This window comes from Chlorocebus sabaeus, chromosome 28 (genome assembly GCF_047675955.1).
Source record: "Chlorocebus sabaeus isolate Y175 chromosome 28, mChlSab1.0.hap1, whole genome shotgun sequence".
Classification (NCBI taxonomy): Eukaryota; Metazoa; Chordata; class Mammalia; order Primates; family Cercopithecidae; genus Chlorocebus; species Chlorocebus sabaeus.
The window spans coordinates 13,038,384-13,056,444 of NC_132931.1; the positions used below are offsets into that span (position 1 = coordinate 13,038,384).

Genomic DNA, 18,061 nt, shown 5'->3' on the forward strand with positions numbered 1-18,061 from the left:
TAAAATGATGATGCTTCCTGAAGGTGTCTTCCCATCTTTACACTAGATGGCTTCCATTGGGAGGAATTACTGGACTCTGGAAGTTGAAGACTGTCCATATAAATAAAATGTACAATAGTTAGTCAGGATTACCTTGCAAGTTTCAACATACACAAAATTAACTTCATAAGATGCTTTAAAAATAGTTTAGCATTATACCTAATAATCTAGTTTAAATTTTTAAAACTCATCTATTTTCTTAAAATTTAAATCAAAAAAGAACACGGGTTCCCATGAATTTGTCTCAGGTCAAGCCTCGTACAGAATAGGTGCTCCATAAATATTCTCTTAAATGATTGATGATGAATGCTCTCATTATCCAATCTTCACACATCTTATTGAGTAAGTATAAAGAATCCAAGATTTATAATGCTGAAAGTAGTTTTTATATGTTTACAAAGTATTATTGTCATTAATGCATTTTTTTACTTTGATACTATACTTTCTACTTTTGCTTTATGTAATGCTTCTCAATATGCTTGTTTAACTGTTGCAGATCCCCCTGAAATTACGCTTTGGAGGACTTCTTCAAACAGAAAAACCCATTGTTCTAATGGCTGAGTCAAGGGATGAGACCGTAAGTGGAGCCTGATTTCCCTAAGGACTTCTGCTTTGCTCTTCAAGAAAGCTGTGCCCCAGAACCCCAGAGACCTCAAATTACTTTGTGAATAGAACCCTGAAATGAAGATTTGCTTCATCCAATGTATCGCATAAATAACCGGGGATTCTCTGCATGTATTGTGCTCTCTCATGGTCTGTATAGAGTGTTATACTTGGTAATATAAAGGAGATGACTAAATCAATGCTGGGGAAGTAGATTTGGCTTCTCTCTGCTTCTCATAGGACTATCTCCACCACCCCCAGTTAGCACCATTAACTCCTCCTGAGCTCTGATAACAGAATAAACATTTCTCAATAATTTCATCTACAATCATTAATGAAAATAAGAATTATTTTGATGGCTCTAACAGTGGCATTTATATCACATGTTACATCTGGAGTATTCTATAGTAAGTTTTATATTAAGCTAATCAATAAAAACCTCTTTACAAAAGTATTATCGTATGCTTTCCTGCACATTAAGGAGAAATCTATAGAACTGAATGACTGAGAACCAACAAGTAAATATTTTGATCATTGTAGTCACTATTGGTATGAGGCCTTCGTCAGAATTCCAGTTTGATTATTAACACAGGTGAGAGTTAATCCACTATGACTTTGCCCGTTGTTTAGAAAGAATATTCATAGTTTAATTATGACATTTTTGACTAGGCACAGTGGCTCACGCCTATAATCCCAGTACTCTGGGAGGCCAAGGCAGGCAGATCACCTGAGGCCAGGAGATCGAGACCAGCCTGACCAACTTGGTGAAGCCCCATTTCTACTAAAAATATAAAAATTAGCTATGCGTGGTGGCACATGCCTATAATCTCAGCTACCCAGGATGCTGAGGCAGGCAGTTGCTTGAACCTGGGAAGCAGAGGCTGCAGTGAGCCAAGATCACCCCACTGAACTCTAGCCTGGGTGATACAGTAAGACTGCATCTCAAAAGAAAAAGAAAAAAATATATACCTTTTTGTAGCACATATATTTTGTAACATATAACTGAAGTCATTATTATATTATTAGTTTTGATTTAATATTTTCAGCCCATCTCCCCTGACATTTCTGGGAGACAGGAAACATGTTTTCCTACACCTCTTGCATTCCATCCTCAACTCTCAACTGTCTTAATGCAAACAACACTTAAAAAACAGTTGATTGGTCAATTGATTGGGCAACAAGGCTAAAAATACTCATTCCTGTTCTTTTCCTATTTCTTCCTTTATTTTCCCTTTCTGAATAATTTAGTCCTAGAGGCATTAGGTGGGTGGCAGCCAGATGGTGGCCACACATTAAGGTAGAGAAGAGAGTCACGGTAGTTCCAAGTTAGAGACCAGGTAGGATGAGGACAAAGTGGGTGTTCATGTGGAAACAACCTTCCTGGGTGTGGGAGTCCAGGAAAGCAGAGAAGGGGTCCATACAGAGGGGTGGCCTAAAAGAGCAGCCAGAGCCTAAATATGGCATGGAGAATCCACGTGAGGTAAGGAGGACATCCATGAGTGGGAAGCGATGGGTGAGGTTTGGTTGCATAAAGGGAATTGATCAAATAAGTAAATATATTATGGATGATGGAAGCCAGGCTTCTCACCTTTGCAGAAGGGAGTCATGGATTCAGAAAGGGAGAAAACCAGAATGAATCCTACGAAATTAGATTGGAATGGATGTATTCGTGTATATTCATACCCTTCTAGATAGATAGATGGGTAGATAGGTGATAGATAACAGATCGATGACAGATAGTTATATAGATAGATGTAAATATATATGTGTGTTTGTGTGTGTGTACAAAAAAACCCATATAGTTCCTACTTCTCTTCACTGATAGGGCTAGGTAACAATGACATTTCAATACCAATGAGTACACTTAGTGCTCAGATCTTCGCTTATGAATACCATTTTCTGCGGAAAGGAACCAGAGCTCTTTAGAGAAATGCCTGATTCCAGGGCCAGGGTTAAGAATGTTCAAGACAAGCCTAGGACACATTTTGTGCCAGGAAGCAAGAAAATGTTCAAATGATTTCCAAGTAATGTTTAGAAATGATATTTGAAAAAGTCTTCCAAATGATAATTCCAAGTGATATTTGCAAAAACCTAAAGACTCCACCAAAGAACTATTAGGACTGATAAACATACTCAGTTAAGTTGCAGGATATAAAATCCACATACAAAAATTAGTAGCATTTCTATATGCAAATAGTGAACAATCTGGCAAAAATAAAAAAGTAATCCCTTTTACAATACCACAAATAAAACTAAATACCTAGGAATTAACTTAAAGAAGAGAGAGATCTCTACAATGAATACTGTAAAACACTGATGAAAGAAATTAAAGAAGACACAAAAACAGAAGGATATTCCATGTTTACATACTGTAAGAATCAATATTGTTAAAACTGTCCCTACTACCCAAAGCAATGTAGAGATTCAACACAATCCCTCAAAATACCAATGACATTCTTCAAAGAAATAGAATAAAAAATTCTAACACTTCTGTAGAACCACAAAAGACCCAGAATAGCCAAATCTTCAGCAAAAAGAACAAAACTGGAGAAATCATATTACCTGACTTCAACTTATACTACAGAGGTATAGTAACCAAAACAGCACGATTCTTGTATAAAAACAGACATGTTGACCAATGAAATAGAATAGAGCACCCAGAAACAAATCCACACACTTACAGTGAATTCGTTTTAGACAATGTTGTCAAGAACATACACTGAGGAAAAGACAGTCTCTTCTGGTGCTGGGAAAGCTGACTATCAATATATAGAAGAATGAAACTAGACCCCTATATCTCACCAGACACAAAAATCAAATCAAAGTGGATGAAAGACTGAAATTTGGCCAAGAGTTGTGGCTCATGCCTGTAATCCCAGCACTTTGAGAGGCTGAGGCGGGTGGATCACTTGAGGTCAGGATTTCAAGACCAGCCTGGCAAACAAGATGAAATCCCATCTCTACCAAAAAATATAACAGTTAGCTGGGCATGATAGTGCATGCCTGTAGTCTCAGCTACTCAGTAGGCTGAGGTGGGAGAGTCACTTGGACCCAGGAGGTGGAGGCTGCAGTGAGCTGAGATCATGCCAACGCACCCCAGCCTAGGCAACAGAGTGAGACTCTGTCTCAAAAAAAGGAAAAAAAAAAAAAAAAAGAACTGAAATCCAAGACCTCAAATGATGAAACTGCTACAGGAAACATTGTGGAAATTCTTCAGGACATTTGTCTGTACAAAAAATGCTGAAGTAATATCCCACAAACACAGGAAACCAAGGCAAAACTGGACAAATGGAATCACATCAAGTTAAAAAGCTTCTGTGCTGCAAAGAAAGCAATCAACAAAGTGACGACTCAAACCACAGAATGGGAGAAAATATTTTCAAACTAACACTCCAACAACAGATGAACAACAAGAATATACACAGAACACAAACAACTCTTCAGAAAAAAATTAATAATCCTAATAATCAAAAAATGGGCAAAAGGTTTCAGTAGACATTTCTCAAAAGAAGACACACAAATGCCACATAGGCATATGAAAAGGTGCTCAGCATCATTGATCATTAGAGAAATGCAAATCAAAACTACAATATCATCTCACTCCAGCTAAAACGGTTTTTATCCAAAAGACAGGCAATAACAAATGCCAGCGAGAATGTGGAGAAAAGGAAATTCTTGTACACTGTTGGTGTAAATTAGTACAACCACTATAGAGAACAGTTTGGAGGTTCCTCAAAACATTAAAATAGAGATATCATAAGATCCAGAAATCCTTGTGCTGGGTATATAGCTGGAAGAAAGGAAATCCATATATTAAAGAGATATCTTCATTCCCATGTTCACAATAGCGACTATTCATAACTGCCAAGATTTGGAAGAAACCTACATGTGCATCAAGAGATGAATGGCTAAAGAAAGTACTCTACTCATACACAATGGAGTACAATTCAGCCATGAAAAAAGCATGAGATCCTGTTACTTGTAATAACGTGGATGGAACTGGAGGTCATTATGTTAAGTGAAATAAGCCAGGCACGGAAATATAGGCATTGCGTGTTCTCACTTATCTGTGGGATATACAAATCAAAACAATTGAGCTATGTCTGGGTCTTAGTCAATTTTGTACCCTAAGTACTGGGAGCACAGTCTTTAAAATACATGATGAATGCTTTAATACAGGAATGAATAGAGAGGCACAAGGTGGTTGGGTGTTCTTCTGATGCATAGTATCTTCCTTGACACATTCAGTACAACTCTCAACAGGTAAGTCTCTTCATGTTATGAGAAATTAAGTGGCAGAACATGTCTTCTATTATTTTCCTTTCCAGACAAGACCAATTGCTGGCTGCATTTGAGTCCCAAGCAACAATTAGGCCGTCGCTATCACCACAGAGTCAGAGGGTATGACACGCAGGGGCCAGCAATCTCACCCAAGTCAACTCCACCACACTTTCTGGTCACCCACTGTGTGTATAGAGCCCTGCTAGTGACCAGGGTGATGACAGTAAATAATACCAGACTGTACCCTTGAGGAGCTCACCTCTGCTGAGGGAAACAGGCACAGAAACCCACAATAGTGGTAGAGAAGAAATAGGACAATAGGACTGTGTGAGGGGGATAGGAGGCATCCAGAGGAGGAAATGGTTACATCTGTATGAGGAGGTTCGTAAGGAAAGACTTTAACAGAAGGGGTCTGTCTATCTGGGCTTGGAAGAATGTATAGGAGTCATCTAGGGGGCGCAAGTACACTCCAGGCAGAGGGAATTGCATGGGTAAAGATCTGTAGGTGTGGCTTGTGGGGATGGATTTCAAGTATTCTGGAATGAGGACAGCCATGGAAACAAGGGCAGGTGAGAGGAGATTTAATAGATTTCATGCCAATGGCTCCACTTCAGTTTCTGGTAAGAAATCAGAATCCTTGGACTCCTCGATAACACTGATTAAATTGTTTATGATTCCTCATAGAACATGAACTCAAAGGAGGTCAGCAAAGGGGTGTGTGTGAGTCTTTGCTACTGGCTACAGCTGCAGCCCCACCTCCTTCTCCAGCACAGAAACATTTCAGCAACTTGGCTGCAGACTGCTGTGCAGGGCAGGGAAGCTCCAGACAGACAGTCCAGCAAACAGCAGCACGCAGCTGAAAGGAAGACTCAGAGGAGATAGCTGAAGAAGGAAAGTGGCGATGGACCTCATCCCAAATTTGGCCGTGGAAACCTGGCTTCTCCTGGCTGTCAGCCTGGTGCTCCTCTATCTGTGAGTAACTGTCCAGGCTCCTCTCCTCTGTTTCCTTGGACTTGGGGTGCTAATCCGGCCCCCTTTCCCTTATCTGCTTAGAAGATCAAAAGAGATGTTTAAGAAGTAGTACAATTGTTGGATGCTACAAACACAGAGAGGTTATTATTGTTCTTATGCAGATGGTTGAAGGAATAAATAAGCATTTCTCTCATCCACCTTCTATTTTTGGTGACTAGGATGGTTTAGTGACAGCATTTTGTAGTGGGAGTGATCTGATTAGGTTAGACTTGACCTATACTAACCTATGGAAACACAGCCGAGGCGGATTACAAACTACTGAACACAATGGGCAGTGTGATCCTCATCTCCTTCCCAGGCTCTGGGGATTCTGGGGACAGGAGGGAGTGGCTTGCGTTTTTGTCGCTTTATCTTTGTTTTCTGGGTTCTGTGTCTGCTGGAAGGGATGTGCAGATGTATTGTCCCCTGTGGACCCGGTGGTTCCTGCTCCCCTGCCTTCCACCCCACGATATCATTTACATGAGGCACCAGAGAACACCAATACTTCAGGGGAAGCTGTCCCTTGGCTCTTCCCTCTTTCCTGTGCCATGCCCCTGAAAATCCCCTCCCTCCTATGACTCAATCCTCCACCTTGTCGTACACAGAACTATTTAACTTGCAATGATTAATTTCTAGAGCAAAGGAGACTTACAGGAAGTTTTTAAAGATTTATTCTTTGCTTTAATCTTTTTCCTCCAGTCTCTGGGAGGCTAGGATTAATATAGAGCTTTATTTCTTACCTAATGGGAATCTGCTAGCAGCCTGAAAAGGCAGGAGCCATGAAAGCCAATTTGGATTTTAGACATTTTTTCCCCTTTATGTTACAGTACAGGAGAACGAACCCTCTCACTGGTGGGAATCCTGGCATCCTAGAGCAGGTGGAGAGAAGAGTTACCTTCCACTGTGGGTAGTGGAGGCTCAATCTGTCACATTTGACTTCTACAACAAGTTTATTTTTATTAAGAGTAGGGAACTACAATGACATGAAAATAGAAAATACAAACCTCATTTTAATTCTTTCATGGAAAGCTTAGGAATTCAGTGAGTTGTGGCAACATGGTTTCCATTTTCTAACATTTCAAAATGAATTGATATTGTTTAAATTCATTCGTTTTTAAACCAGAATTTTTTAGAGATAGACTATTTCCAGCATGTTCCTTCTGGATGACAAAAGAGGGCTGTTAGTTCAGCATTTGTGACAATAAATGTGTGTAAAATAACATCACCTTTCCAGAATAATATCAGGAATATTAGTCTAATGCACAAATGTACACTTCTAAGACAGGACTGCATATGTCTTTGTAAATATACCTGCCTGACAAGTTTATTTTAATACCTCATTTTTGAATATACCTGCTTAGCAGGCTGTGTTAAACTCTCAGGGCAGGGGAGTAGGCAAGACTGTGAGCCAGTGACGATAGCAAAGGCATCCAGGTAGGATCAGTATGAAGTGAGAATATATTCCTCAGCTCTCAGGGTAGAACTGCAAAGAGATACTCATGGGTCCTGGCCCCACAGTGGACGTCACTCAAAGGGCAAACAGGTTGGCATCTCATCTGCTTCAAGCCTGGACACAGGGGCACCATCTGTGTCACTCTGCGTGTGGTCGGCCATGTTGTGGGGTGGTCATTACAGATTCAGGCAGCTGGGCAGACAATACCTTAGCCTTAGACAATGCTGGTGCAGTCCAGGAGTCAGAAGCTATAGTGGAGACCATGCCCTCCTTAGGCCAACACAATTATGTGCAATAGATGACTGGCTTTTCTGTTAGCCTCTTCATTGAAAACGAAAGCAGCATTACTCCACCAGAGGGGAGCTGGAAAGAAACTAAACAGCTTACGCAGCACAGCCTCTGCCTTGACATGGAACCATGTGAGTCTAGACACTCACCTAGATCTTTCCTCGGGGGCCAATGTTGCTGACACATTAACTCAATAGTTTATCTATCCTGGCCTGAGAGGTCAAGTAACATGTAGAAAGTTTAGAAGCAGAGATTAGTGTCACTGATTTGCCATGGCTGTGACAACAAAGGAAGGGAGTGAGAAAACCCAAGGCCGCCCTGGTTTCAGTAGACGATGCACACACTTCCACTAACTGTTCTGGGGGCAAGGATCCAAATGCACTATTGGGCCTGGCTATGCTGCCTCTGCTGGGTCCTTCAAACACGAGCCTCCAGGCCATTTCTCAGTTGTATTTTACCATATATTATCAGAGTCACTGGATTTGCACAGAATGTTTGGAACCTATACTGCCTTAAGGGCTATCCTTTAAAGAAGAGAAAACAAGGTCTAAATTCAACTATCTGGAACATTTTATGGTTACTTATGTGGAATACTGCATCTTTCCTATCAACAGGAAGGTACATGGACTTTAGAAGGTGCCTGTCTTTCAGCTGAAAGCACATATGAGGCATATAGATCCATTTATGCACACCATACTTTTCAGCCATATTTTCCTAATTTGCCTCTCTACGGCCAATCTTTTGGGACTAGCAGATTCAAGGTTGCACTGATGGATGGCGACCTCTTCCATCAGCCTTTCTTCTTCCTCCAGTCTTCCACTCCTCAGTAATATCAGACTGGGAAGGTCTTCACACATCCAGAAACCCCAGTTGGGGGAGTCCATACGTGACCCATCAAAGATGAGTTGCATGCAGGCCTGCCATAGGGAGAACCAGCCTTAATGAGTTTTCCTACAGAGATACTTGATGTGCAGAGGCAATAAATTGACTGCTTTGTGATTGATCACCTTGAAAAAAATGAGCATGCCTGGATATATTAAGTCCTTTCTTGCACTGCGATAAAGAGATACCTGAGGCTGGGTAATTTATAAAGAAAAGAGATTTAATTGTCTCATGGTTCTGCAGGCTCTACAGGAAGCATAGCAACTTCTGCTCTGGGCAGGCCTCAGGAAATTTACAATCATGCCAGAAGGTGAAGAAGAAGTAGGCAGATCTTACATGGCTTGAGCAGAAGCAGGAGAGAGTGGGAAGAAGGTGCCACACACTTTTAAACCACCAGATCTCACAAAAACTCGTTGTCACGAGGAAAACACCCAGGGGGGTTGGTACGAAACCATGAGAAACTGCCCCAAAGATACAATCACCTTCTATCAGGCCCTACCACCAGCACTGGGGATTACATTTCAACATGAGATTTGGGTAGGGGCAGATTCAGACCATACCACTAGCACTGTGCTTATCAGATGAATATCACCAGTTGGAAGGCTAGATTCTACAAGAGGAGGAATGTCCTGGAAATTGGTTCTTTAAGTTGTGATTCTTCTGCACACTGTCATTCAGGGAAATATGAGTCACTCATCTTCCCCAGTAGCTCAAATCAACCAGATTATCTGACCACAGAGACTGAGGTGTAGTTGAAAGGTTCTCGCATTTCTACGAGGCCAATGGAAGCCTAGAGCACGGCTGTCAGTCTGCAGAAATAAGGACTCTGTGACTCCTCCAACACCTCTCTGTGAATGATGGTTTAAGAAGGGCCAGATCCTAAAATAGGGTCAGAGCTCAGAGGGAAGGGAAACCATAAATGACTCTTAGCAAATTCTAAAGACAGGGTCACCATAGGCTCTCAGTGACCCTCTGTGACTGAGTGGATGCAGTGATGCAAAATCTCATCATCATGGCTGAAGACAAAAAAAAAAAAAATTCACCCTTTCTACCTAGGATGAGAATCCCCAAATCAGGGAAGAGTCCACTTACTAAACAGACATAAGGGACTGAACTGCCCTGGAAGAATTACTGCCTGAACCTCTCAGGAGCACTCAAGTTTGAGGACATTTATCAAGTATTCATTCCAGGATTGGGACCATGAAGACTTCTGCTGCTTTCAGTTAGTCATTGCAACTTTTTGGGGTCTCATGGTGGAGGCGGGAAAGGACCTGATGAACAAACATAATCATTGCCATCGGAGTTACTGTTATCATTTATTGCCTTAATGTTACCTCCTTCTCTTGAGCATTCCAGTTCCTCCATCAGTGACTCATCAGCCCCTATATCTATAAAGTCACAATTCCTGAGACCTGATTTCTGTTTCACTTTGTAGATATGGAGCCCATTCACATGCACTTTTTAAGAAGCTTGGAATTCCAGGGCCCACACCTCTGCCTTTTTTAGGAACTACTTTGTCCTACCGTCAGGTGAGTGTTTTTGAGCTTGCTCTTTCGCTTCTTATGATTGGAAATAACAGCTTAGTTCCATCAGTAAAAATGCTTCTCCTCAGGAGGAAGGTCTGAGGTTTTATACTTTCAGAAACAGTGTATAGGCACCACCCAGAGCATGGCAAGGTTTACCCCAGGGCCCTCTGGCTAACTCTGAGGAACCTCAGGTTTGCCTCAGTTGAACAGCCCAAATCTCAGGCATATCGGCAACCTGATGTTCAGAACTTGATGTGCAGACTTTGACAGCACCATAAAGAAGATTTTCCTTTTGCCCCATGTAGGTTCCCAGGAAGGTACAGTCATATTTAGTTAGTATTAAGAGTAAGAAAAGGACCCCCTGATTGTGGCTTGTTATCTGTGTACATGAGAGTCAAACTTTTCTTTCTATAGCAAGAGCTCCGGAGTAGCCTTTTTTCCCTACCTCTTGGACAGCTTTGAAACTCACTTTATTAGGGAGATCAAGTATTTACCGTTGGGTCATTTTCACCTGCTTGAATCCTCTCCAAAAAATGCTAAATTCCCTGAAGGTATTTCCATGGCTCTACCCCAGCTCTTACTCCCCATGACATCTTCTGCAGCTTTGAGAGTCAGAACAAAGGGGTTCTGCTTTACTTCTTTTCTTTCAAAGACTGTAGCTTATGGGTGAGTCTGAGCAGGGAGTGGATATAACTGAGATGAGATAGTAGTTGTCTATAAATGTCAGATATTTAAGCACAAAATGAATTTGTGGGTTTTTTTTTTTTTTTACACAAAGGCAGAATCACATGTAAAATTAAGGAAGGAGACCACCCTTCATATTGTCTTATGCCCAATTTCTGCCTCCAAAGAAAGAAGAAGTAAAAACTAAAAGGCAGAAATGAAATCCACAGGCAGACAGTCCAGCGCCGCACCTTGGGTCTGGTAGTTAAAGATCGACCCCTGACCTTATCAGTTATGTTATCTATAGATTACAGACATTGTATAAAAATGCACTGTGAAAATCCCTATCTTGTTTTGTTCTGATCTAATTACACATGAAGCCCCCAGTCACGTACCCCCTGCTTGCTCAATCAATCACGACCCTCTCACACGCACCCCTTAGAGTTATGAGCCCTTAAAAGGGACAGGAATTGCCCACTCGGGGAGCTTGGCTCTTGAGACATGAGTCTTGCCGATGCCCATGGCCGAATAAACCCCTTCCTTCTTTAAGTCGGTGTCTGAGGAGTTTTGTCTGCGGCTCATCCTGCTACAAAATCACTAGAAAGGGGATAATTTGATGAAATTATTAAATATTTAATTTCACTGAATAGAATGTAATATGTGCCACATGGACTGTGAACTTTGGCCGAGCCTTTGTGCCTAACCTGGTCTGATGCTCTGCCCAGGGCCTGGCCCCTGGATGGAAAATTATGAGCTCATGTCCACAGGGCCAGCAGCAGCAGTCAGCTCTCTGGCTTAGATAATCTTTCCTGCATACCTGAGGCTTATTTCTCTGATTCCAATTCTTCCAAGTGAGGGCTTTGTTATTTAATTACTGGCCAGGAATTTCATACTTTTTCACTTTGCAAAAGCAATAATTTCCCCACCACCTTTTCCAGGTCAGCTCTTTAGTAGATGTACCCTCAAGATACACATTCCTGGGACCTTTGTTTGCATAGCTAAAGTGTCAACCCTGAAATGTAGAAACAGGAAGGTTTGTTTTTAAGTTTCAGTGAAAACGCTTAGCAAGTGTTGTAATTTGCTGTGTCCAATGTGTAGAGGTGACATTTTCTCAGAACTTCCATGTTATGCTGGGAAACTGGAAAGCGAGTCCACTTTGTCATTCTGTCACTCACTCCTTTTCTCACTCAACAAACATGCCTCAGACTTACCTAAATCCGCTAGACTAAAAGAGGTCCCTGATGTCTGTAACTTTCTAATTCTGCTAGAATTCCAGAGCGAGCTCATGAAATAAATGAAAAGGATGATGGACAAAGAGATAAAAGACTGTGCATTCCCTTCTGACACTCACTCACTTTCCCTCAGCCTCAGTTTCCCCACATGCCCCTAGAGGTGATCATTCAGGCATTTATGAGATTTTAGAGACAACACATGAAAAAGCAAAAAGATATCAGAAAGACAAGGAGTTAGTTAGTTTACACAAGGATAAGTCTTTCAGTATCTACAACACTTTGAGAAAATTCAAGAGTGATTTTAAACTTCCCATTTCAAATACCTCCTCTGTTCTCTCTTCTTTCCCTTATGACCTCTCTAAATAAGCTTCCTCTAACTGCCAGCAAGTCTGATTTCATTGGATTCAACTGTTTTCAGCCCCGATTAGAGGCAGGGTTAAGTACATTTGAAATATTGATCAAAGGGAGCGCTTCCAAGATGGCCGAATAGGAACAGCTCCGGTCTGCAGCTTCCAGCAAGACTGATGCAGAAGGTGGGTGATTTCTGCACTTCCAACTGAGTCTTAGCAACCGGTAGACCAGGAGATACCCTCCCGTGCCTGGCTCGGCAGGTGCCACACCCATAGAGCCTTACTCACTGCTAGTGCAGCAGTCTGAGATAGACCTGTGACGCTACAGCTTGACGGGGGGAGGGGTGTTGGCCATTGCTGAGGCTTGAGTAGCTCACTGTGTAAACAAAGAGGCCTGGAAGTACGAACTGGGCAGAGTCCACCGCAGCTCAGCAAAGCCTACTGCCTCTGCAGATTCCACCTCTGGGGGCAGGGCATAGTAGAACAAAATGCAGCAGACAGCTTCTACAGATTTAAATGTCCCTGTCTGACAGCTCTGAAGAGAGCAGTGGTTCTCTCAGCACGGTGTTCAAGCTCTGAGAATGGACAGACTGCCTCCTCAAATGTGTCCCTCACCCCCCTGTAGCCGGACTGGGAAACACCTCCCAGTAGAGGCTGACAGACACTTCAAACATGTGGGTGCCCCTCTGGCGCAAAGCTTCCAGAGGAAGGATGAGGCAGAAATAGTTACTGTTCTGCAGCCTCTGCAGGTAATACCCAGGCAAACAGGGTCTGGAGAGGACCTCCAGCAAATTCCAACAGACCTGCAGCTGAGGAGTCTGACAGTTAGAAGAAAAACTAACATACAGAAATGGCATCAACATCAATGAAAAGGACATCCACACCAAAACCCCATTTGTAGGTCACCAACATCAGAGACCAAAGGTAGATAAAACCACAAAGATGGGAAGAAACCAGAGCAAAAAAGCTGAAAATTCCAAAAAACAGAGCATCTCTTCTCTTCCAAAGGATTGCAGCTCCTCACCAGCAAGGGAACAAAACTAGACAGAGAATGAGTTTGATGATTTGACAGAAGTAGGCTTCAGAAGGTTGCTATTAGCAAGTTTCTCTGAGCTAAAGAAGCATGTTCTAACCCATCGCAAGGAAGCTAAAAACCTTTTAAAAAGGTTAGATGAGTGGCTAAAATAAACAGTGTCAAGAACACCTTAAATGACTGGATGGAGCTCAAAACCATGGTACGAGAACTTTGTGACACATGCATAAGCTTCAATAGCCGATTCAGTCAAGTGTAAGAAAGGATATCAGTGATTGAAGATCAAGTAAATGAAATAAAGTGAGAAGACAAGATTAGAGAAAAAAGAGTGAAAAGAAATGAACAAAGCCTCCAAGAAATATGGGACTATGTGAAAAGACCAAATCTACGTTTGATTGGTGTATCAGAAAGTGACGGGGAGAATGGAACCAAGTTGGAAAACACTCTTCAGGATATTATCCAAGAGAATTTCCCCAAACTAGCAAAGCAGGCCAACATTCAAATTCAGGAAATACAGAGAACACCACAAAAATACTCCTCGAAAAGAGCAACCCCAAGACACATAATTGTCAGATTCACCAAGGTTGAAATGAAGGAAAAAATGTTAAGGGCAGCCAGAGAGAAAGGTCGGCTTCCCCACAAAGGGAAGTCCATCAGACTAATAGTAGATCTCTCAGAAGAAACCCTATAAGCCAGAAGAGAGTGGGGGCCAATATTCAACATACTTAAAGAAAAGAATTTTCAACCCAGAATCTCATATCCAGCCAAACTACACTTCATACGTGAGGGAAAAATAAAATCCTTTACACAGACAAGCAAATGCTGAGAGATTCTGTCACCATCAGGCCTGCCTTACAGGAGCTCCTGAAGGAAGCACTAAACATGGAAATAAACAACTGCTAACAGCCACTGCAAAAACTTGCCAGATGGTAAAGGCCATCGATGCTATGAAGAAGCTGCATCAATTAAAGGACAAAATAACCAGCTAACATCATAACTGCAGGATCAAATTCACACATAACAATATTAACCTTAAATGTAAATGGGCAAAATGCCCCAATTAAAAGACACAGACTGACAAATTGGATAAAGAGTGAAGACCCATTGGTGTGCTGTATTCAGGAGACCCACCTCACGTGCAAAGACGCACATAGGCTCAAAATAAGAGGATGGAAGAAAAACTACCAAGCAAATGGAAAGCAAAAAAAAAAAAAAAAAAAAAAAAAAAGCAGGGGTTGCAATCCTAGCCTCTGATAAAATGGACCTTAAACCAACAAAGATCAAAAAAGACAAGGCCACTACATAATGATAAATGGATCAATTCAACAATTAGAGCTAACTATCCTAAATATATATGCACCCAATACAGGAGCACCCAGATTAATAAAGCAAGTCATTAGAGACCTAGAAAGAGACTTAGGCTCCCACACAGTAATAATGGGAGGCTTTAACACCCCACTGTCAATATTAGACAGATCAATGAGACAGAAGGTTAACAAGGATATCCAGGACTTGAACTCAACTCTGGACCAAACAGACCTAACAGATATCTACAGAACTCTCCACCCCAAATCAACAGAATATACATTCTTCTCAGCACCACATTGCACATAGTCTAAAATTGACCACATAATTGGTAGTAAAACACTCCTCAGCAAATGTAAAAGAACAGAAATTTTAACCAACCATCTCTCAGACCACAGTGCAATCAAATAAGAACTCAGGACTAAGAAAATCACTCAAAACCACACAACTACGTGGAAATTGAACAACCTGCTCCTGAATGACTACTGGGTAAATAACAAAATGAGGGCAGAAATAAAGATGTTCTTTGAAACCAATGAGAACAAAGTACCAAAGTCTCTGGGACACATTTAAAGCAGTGTGTAAAGGGAAATTTATAGCATTTATAAAGGCCCACAAGAGAAAGCAGGAAAGATCTAAAATCAACACCCTAACATCACAATTAAAAGAACTAGAGAAGCAAGAGCAAACACATTCAAAAGCTAGCAGAAAGCAAGAAATAACTAAGATCAGCACAGAACTGAAGAAGATAGAGACACAAAAACCCTTCAAAAAAATCAATGAATCCAGGAGCTGGTTTTTTGAAAAGATCAACAAAATAGACAGCTAGCAGGACTAATAAAGAAGAAAAGAGAGAAGAATCAAATAGATGCAATAAAAAATGACAAAGGGGATATTACCACCTATCCCACAGAAATACCATCAGAGAATACTATAAACACCTCTATGCAAGTAAATTAGAAAATCTAGAAGGAATGGATAAATTCCTGGACGCATACATTCTCCCAAGAATAAACCAGGAAGAAGTTGAATCTCTGAATAGACCAATAACAAAGTTCTTAAATTGAGGCAATAATTAATAGCCAACCAACCAAAAAATGTCCAGGACCAGATGGATTCACAGTCGAATTCTACCAGAGGTACAAAGAGGAGCTGGTATCATTCCTTCTAAAACTATTTCAATGAATAGAAAAAGAGGGAATCCTCCCTAACTCATTTTATGAGGCCAGCATCATCCTGATACCAAAGCCTGGCAGAGACACAACGAAAGAAGAGAATTTTAGGCCAATATCCCTGATGAACATGGATGTGAAAATCCTCAATAAAATACTGGCAAACCAAATCCAGCAGCACATCAAAAAGCTTATCCACCACGATCAAGTCAGCTTCATCCCTGGGATGCAAGGCTGGTTCAACATATACAAATCAATAAATGTAATCCATCACATAAACAGAACCAACAACAAAAACCACATGATTATCTCAATAGACGTAGAAAAGGCCTTTGACAAAATTCAACAGTCCTTCATGCTAAAAACGCTCAGTAAACTAGGTATGAGAACACTTGGACACAGGATGGGGAACATTACACCCCGGGGCCTGTTGGGGAGTGTGGGGCTGGGGAAGGAGAAATACCTAATGTAAATGACGAGTTGATGGGTGCAGCAAACCAACATGGCACGTGTATACCTATGTAACAAACCTGCACACTGTGCACATGTACTCTAGAATTTAAAGTATAATAAATAAAGAAAAAGAAGAAAAAACAGCAATATAGGAAGGAGGGCTAGGTAAAGAACTTTCAAACTTGACACCAAAAGCAAAATCCAGAAATGGAAATATTAATATGCTGACCTCCTCAAAAAAAAAAAAAAGTTTGCTCTGATACAGACCCTGTCAGAGAAAAAGACTTGTGACTCTAGTATAGCAGGAGGGAGCCACATGGTGATGGAATGGGTCTGCCTCTTGATCATGCTGGTTGTTGCGCAAATCTATGAATGTGATAAATTTGCACAGAACTACACACACACACACACACACAAATGAGGGCACATAAAACTGGTGAAATCTGAATAAGCTCTGTCAGCAGTATCAACGTCAATTTCCTGTACTATCATAACATGGATATACCGTATTTATAGTTATGCACGATTGCACGATGTTACCATTAGGTGGGACAGTATGAAGTGTACATGGAAACTTCCTGACATTTTTTTTAGGTAACTGTCTATGGATACATAAGAATTTTAAAATAAAAATTTAATCAATCAATGAGTATTTTAATTTCAAAAACTGGATGCTTACCCTCCGGTTTGTGAAGACAGAATAACATTCTTTCACTAGCACTGTTTTGGTCATGTTGGGATCTGTGACAGCCAGCACAGGTTGTTGACCCTCATAAAACCTGTGTGGAAAAAACAGAGTTGATTAAACATCAACAGCCTTATTCTACAGCTGGAGCCAAACCCAGGAAGCCAGACTTTGATGCTGACGTCATCCCCGAGTTGTGCAATGCGTAACAATCTTAGGTTCTAGTTCATTAGGGTGTGACACAGAGCAAGAGTCTGACATAGGAGTCATTCAAGTCTTCATACGATGAAGGGTAATGTGGGCCAAACAGGGAAGAGACATTGAAAGACCAAAGAGCTCTTCAAAGAGATCAATGTTAGAAACGAAGGGAGAGCGTTTGTTAAGCACGGTGGTGCATACATGGGTATTTCCTATGCCATTCTCTATAATGTTTTATATGTTTAAAATACTTCATTATCCAAGAGAATATTAGGTCCGTGAAAAGTTGAAGGCAAGTAAATCATCAAATGCTCACAAGGACTAAATATTGTAAGAGCAGTTGCTGTGGGGCCCATGGACATCCAGAGCTGTGTGTTCTTTCTGCTCAGTCGTGTTGCCTGTGTGGGCTGTGCCAGCTCCACAGCACCCCGCAGCCAGCATTGTGGTTGCTGAGGACTTGAGAGACGATGAAGTACAAAGAGGCAAAACCTTCTCCCTCTTGCTTCTAGTGAACGAACACAACACTGCACCTCTTCCACTGCTCTCGCCAAACCTCTAGGCCCTCTGACAGGGAACAGCTGCTGCAGTTGGCTGAGGACACCTTATAAAATCACAGTCCATCAGCCCACCAGGGAACACAATGGTTTAAGAATATTCGGCATTTCTTCAAATACAGCAAAAAGATACAGACAAAGAAATACTCATATATCCTTGCATTAAAAAGTCTTAATTTAATAACAGAAAGAAAAATTCCACACTTGCAGAGAAAGCTAAAAAACAAAACAAAACAGAACAAAAAAACAGAACAGCAGAGCATAAATGGCTTCCCATTCTGTTTCTCTATATCTCTCAACCCTTCTTTCAAAAGCATGTTAAATCCAAAGTCT

The 18,061-nt window shown here is 41.2% G+C and overlaps 3 protein-coding genes across 5 annotated transcripts in view; 2 read left to right on the forward strand and 1 right to left on the reverse strand.

Moving 5' to 3' along the window:
* The window catches only part of CYP3A166 (cytochrome P450 family 3 subfamily A member 166), a 28,887-nt gene extending 24,424 nt beyond the window's left edge, over positions 1-4,463 (forward strand). The window contains exon 13 of the mRNA XM_008018620.3: positions 536-4,463. Within this exon, the coding sequence (XP_008016811.3) occupies positions 536-631 (96 nt within the window). The 3' untranslated portion in view covers positions 632-4,463. The remainder of the gene's footprint in view (positions 1-535) is intronic.
* Positions 1-18,061, reverse strand: part of ZSCAN25 (zinc finger and SCAN domain containing 25) — a 94,768-nt gene that overhangs the window by 8,813 nt on the left and 67,894 nt on the right. For 2 of the 3 annotated variants that reach the window (XR_005237932.2, XR_005237931.2), the window contains exon 7: positions 16,971-17,070. The gene's annotated coding sequence lies outside the window, so the exon portion shown is untranslated. Of the gene's footprint in view, positions 1-16,970; positions 17,071-18,061 lie in introns of those variants that run through there. The other variant, XR_012091714.1, reaches the window with a different exon arrangement.
* The window catches only part of CYP3A5 (cytochrome P450 family 3 subfamily A member 5), a 44,369-nt gene continuing 31,906 nt past the window's right edge, over positions 5,599-18,061 (forward strand). Inside the window, exons 1-2 of the mRNA XM_073012782.1 lie at positions 5,599-5,895; positions 9,993-10,086. Of these exons, the coding sequence (XP_072868883.1) occupies positions 5,825-5,895; positions 9,993-10,086 (165 nt within the window). The 5' untranslated portion in view covers positions 5,599-5,824. The remainder of the gene's footprint in view (positions 5,896-9,992; positions 10,087-18,061) is intronic.